The following is a 3,885-nucleotide window of genomic DNA, read 5'->3' on the forward strand; positions in this document are numbered from 1 at the left end:
GAGCTGGCCAAGGACGGCACGTTCAAGGGTTTTGGAGAGAAAAGAAAGAAGGGATACTGGTCTGTAGTTGTTTTCAAACAGCACTTACACTAAAAGAACATTATCATAATTTTTACAATTTCACAGTATTATTCCAACCTCATAGAGTGGAAATATATATAAAACATGGTTGAAAAACATATTTCTGCACTGGGCCTTTAACCATGTTTTGAGGCTATATAGTGTTTGTTTACAATTACATTGTTCACAATCATTGGAGTAAATTAAGCTTGTATTTTGGGTTCTGATGGAGTAGGACAGTTTAACTAAGCTCGTGAGGCATTTATAAAGTTACATTCCTTAAGCATCAATGAGTATATATCATTAATTTATAAGTCCAAAAATGGATGTATCAACTAAGGATCCCAGCTTTGCGACCCAGACCAACAGGCTCAGAGACAATTTTTATGTACAGGCAGTGCAGATAATTTTACTCAGCCCCAACTTCATCTGTACAAAATAAAATGATCTCTATACAAGTGTTAATTCCCATGGCTACAGTATTTACCATACAGTACATTTCCTCCTGGGGAATCCCCCACCATCCAGACAACATTAAACGGTTTCTACGGCTACACCCACTCAGCTTTAGAGTTCCTCTTACAGTTCCTGTTCTATTTAAGATCTGTAGCAAGCCAGATCATCTCATACTTCCTCGCAGATAGTCAGTCAGACAAACAGAAGGAGAGACAGGCACAGGCAGACCAAAAGGCAGACAGGCAGTTAAGTAGACAAGCCGACAGGCAGGCAGACAGACAGACATGGCCAGGCTGGACGTGACAGAGACCTTCCATCACATCTCATTCCCTGGGCACATTCACACCCAGGACTCCCTGAACTATGCCTGCCACTTCAAGTTCCAGGACAGGGACACCGTCATCGTCACCTACCCCAAATCAGGTAAGGACAGGACAGCTCTGTCACACCTCTGCTCTGTGTCACAACACATTAGACATGCTGCAACACTAGCCAACTATAGTCCTTCTCCCTCTTTCACACACTTTGCAGTTGAAGAAAACGGTCAGGTTTTTAATAACTGTATATGTACAGACTACAGTAGGTTATTGTATTGTCACGGTTGGTTTTGCTTGTCATTGATTAATTGTTTTCAAGATCCACTTCTCTCAGACAGCCTAACTTTATGGAAGTAGTGGTTTAGGCAGGGATTCAATGAAGACAGAGGTATTAGGTGTACAGTTCTCTCTCTTTAACTCTTCTTTCTTTCCCTCTGTGATCTCTGATTAAAGGGACTACCTGGATGCAGGAGATTGTCACCCTTGTGAAAAACAGAGGGGACCCACAACTCTCCAAAACTGTTCCCAACTGGGCCCGAGCCCCCTGGCTGGAACAGTATTACAGTGCAAAGGTGCTGGGGGCCACCCAAGGGCCCCGAATCATCACCACTCACCTGCCCTACAACCTGCTGGCCTCTGCCCTCCAGGGCTCCAAAGCTAAGGTAGGATGTGGTTATGTTGAAGAAACTATTCTCAATGCTGTGAGACATTTCCTTTTTTTGTAAAGCAACTCTATGGAAATAATATGTTGATAGCAAGTGACACTATCTCCACCCTGTCTCTTAGGTCATCTATGTTGCCAGAAACCCCAAAGATGTTGTTGTGTCATATTACCACTTCCATAAAATGGCCAAATTCCTCCCAGAACCCAACTCATTTGATGAGTTTCTGGATAGTTTTCTGGAGGGATCAGGTGAGTTGACACTAATGATTTGTACCTCATACAATTCTGGGATTTAATCCTCCTGTTAACAGTCTGATCTAATCCAACATTTACCCTTTTTACAGTGAGTTATGGGTCCTGGTTTGATCATGTGAAAGGCTGGACGAAACAAGCAGAAGTCTTGGCAAATGTTCTTTATATCTCTTATGAGGACATGTGGCTGGTAGGAGAACTCTTGTCTATCACTGTCTGCTATGTATTGTGGTTGTCATAAATTGCAAACACCCCATTACATTCTCTCTTCCCCATGGCAGTTGTGTCACCCCTAACCTTATTGTAGACATGTCAATTTAAGGGCATCAAAACACAACACTTGTATCACAGCAGTTGTATTACAGTCTCATGATTCTCTGAGATTGTGTTAACTGTAGAAATAGGCTGTCCTTCAGACATGAAAATATTAGTCATAGATTATAAATAGACCTTTGTGAGATGCTATTTTAAGTGACATCGTGATTTATTCTTGGAGAACAGGTGCACATAAAATACCACATGAACATTGTTTTAGGAAAAATAATTGCTTGCATTACAGATATTCACTGTATCTGACCTAAAAAATAAATTTACTAGGCAAGTCAGTTAAGAACAAATTCTTATTTTCAATGACGGCCTAGGAACATTGGGTTAACTGCCTGTTCAGGGGCAGAACGACAGATTTGTACCTTGTCAGCTCGGGGATTTGAACTTGCAACCTTTCGATTACTAGTCCAACACTCTAACCACTAGGCTACCCTGTCGCCCCAATGAGTGTTTGATCTCTTAGTATGCCACAAATGTTGTTGATAGACTAGACGAAGAAGATCAATTCAGCCTCTTGTGAAAACAACCCTCTTTGTCCGTAACTATAATAAGAGTATTGACTTTTCTCAGGACCTGCGAGGCTCGATGGAGAAGATCAGCGCTTTCCTGCAGTGCCCCCTAGCGGGCGAGGAGTTAACCAGCTCCCTGAGACACTGCAGCTTTAGCAGCATGAGAGACAACGCCATGGTGAACTACACCCTGGTCCCACAGGAGATCATGGACCACAGCAAAGGCAAATTCATGAGGAAAGGTGGGGCTCCCTTGCTCAACAGGAGTACAATCCTGACTAGAGATATGTTTCAGTCAGTGCCAGAAGGATAGAACAGTACCATAGGCCTCCCCTGCACTCACAGTGCTGTGGAGAGAGATGGGCCATAATAATGAAGACCTTGTTCTGTTTGCAGGTCAAATCGGTGACTGGAGAAACACTTTCACAGAGGACCAGATTTGTCTATTCGACACCGTCTACAGCTACCAGATGCAAGACTGTCCTCTGACCTTTCTGTGGGAGTGTCCTGAGGGGGAGGAGGAGTAGGAGGACAGGCCTCTGGGGATCAGGGGAGGGCCCTTATCCTTCATGCCGCCGGAGATGGATGGATACGCTTCATACACGTCCTGGTATTCTCCCACTGATGTTCTCCGTGTTTTTGTGAATGTAAATGTAATATACATAAGCTAATATAGTAAAATAATATAATAAAATTGATATGCTAATATAAACTAATATTGTGTGTGACCTATTTGTTGTTGTTGTTGGGTTTTTCCACCTCTAACGAAATCTAAGTGTTCCAGTTCCAGTTTTTCTCAATTGCTAAAACACAATTTCTGAAACCTTGCTCCATTTCCTGAAAACATTCAACACAAAACCTCATCTTCAAGCACTATTTACATGACCTCTGACTCCTCTCGCAAAGTGAAACATTCGCCTCAAAACAGTTTTACCTGTGTTCAAAATCAAAAACGGCTCTCAAATCATAAACAAAGTTATTGAAATGATACACACTCTCAAGCAGTCAGTAAACAATACACCAAAAAATATAAAAACACATTGTTCAAAACATACAATTCTCAGGGAGAAGTAAATCTTTAATCTAAAAAAATATTCATATTTTTCCGTCATTGTCTTTTGATAAATGAAAACATGTTCTATCATAGTAGCTCAAAATTGATCAGAAATTACTACTCTGCTTTGCTCTTTGCAATTTTGTCTTTTGTTCTTCCTCCTCCTTGTACCCCTATTTTTACAGTACTGTACCCTGCACCTCACAAACTTGTCCTTTGTCTCTGTGATACTGTAATTCTTGTTCT

The 3,885-nt window shown here is 41.6% G+C and overlaps 1 protein-coding gene across 1 annotated transcript; it reads left to right on the forward strand.

The window, feature by feature from the left end:
• The first annotated feature begins 682 nt into the window (after positions 1-682).
• sult5a1 (sulfotransferase family 5A, member 1) lies at positions 683-3,301 on the forward strand. Its single transcript, XM_029641395.2, has 6 exons — positions 683-939; positions 1,287-1,495; positions 1,620-1,746; positions 1,842-1,939; positions 2,647-2,827; positions 2,982-3,301. Exons 1-6 carry the CDS (start codon positions 801-803, stop codon positions 3,110-3,112), a joined length of 885 nt encoding a protein of 294 aa, XP_029497255.1. The 5' UTR covers positions 683-800; the 3' UTR covers positions 3,113-3,301.
• The last annotated feature ends 584 nt before the right edge of the window (positions 3,302-3,885 follow it).

Source organism: Oncorhynchus nerka, linkage group LG28 (genome assembly GCF_034236695.1).
Source record: "Oncorhynchus nerka isolate Pitt River linkage group LG28, Oner_Uvic_2.0, whole genome shotgun sequence".
NCBI classification, from domain to species: domain Eukaryota; kingdom Metazoa; phylum Chordata; class Actinopteri; order Salmoniformes; family Salmonidae; genus Oncorhynchus; species Oncorhynchus nerka.

Bases quoted from the DNA above. Each gene is read 5' to 3' on its own strand.
- sult5a1 (XM_029641395.2), top strand. From the start codon at position 801: ATGGCCAGGCTGGACGTGACAGAGACCTTCCATCACATCTCATTCCCT. The intron at 1,496-1,619 runs GTAGGATGTGGT...CCTGTCTCTTAG, and splicing joins TCCAGGGCTCCAAAGCTAAG to GTCATCTATGTTGCCAGAAA. The intron at 1,940-2,646 runs GTAGGAGAACTC...GACTTTTCTCAG, and splicing joins CTTATGAGGACATGTGGCTG to GACCTGCGAGGCTCGATGGA.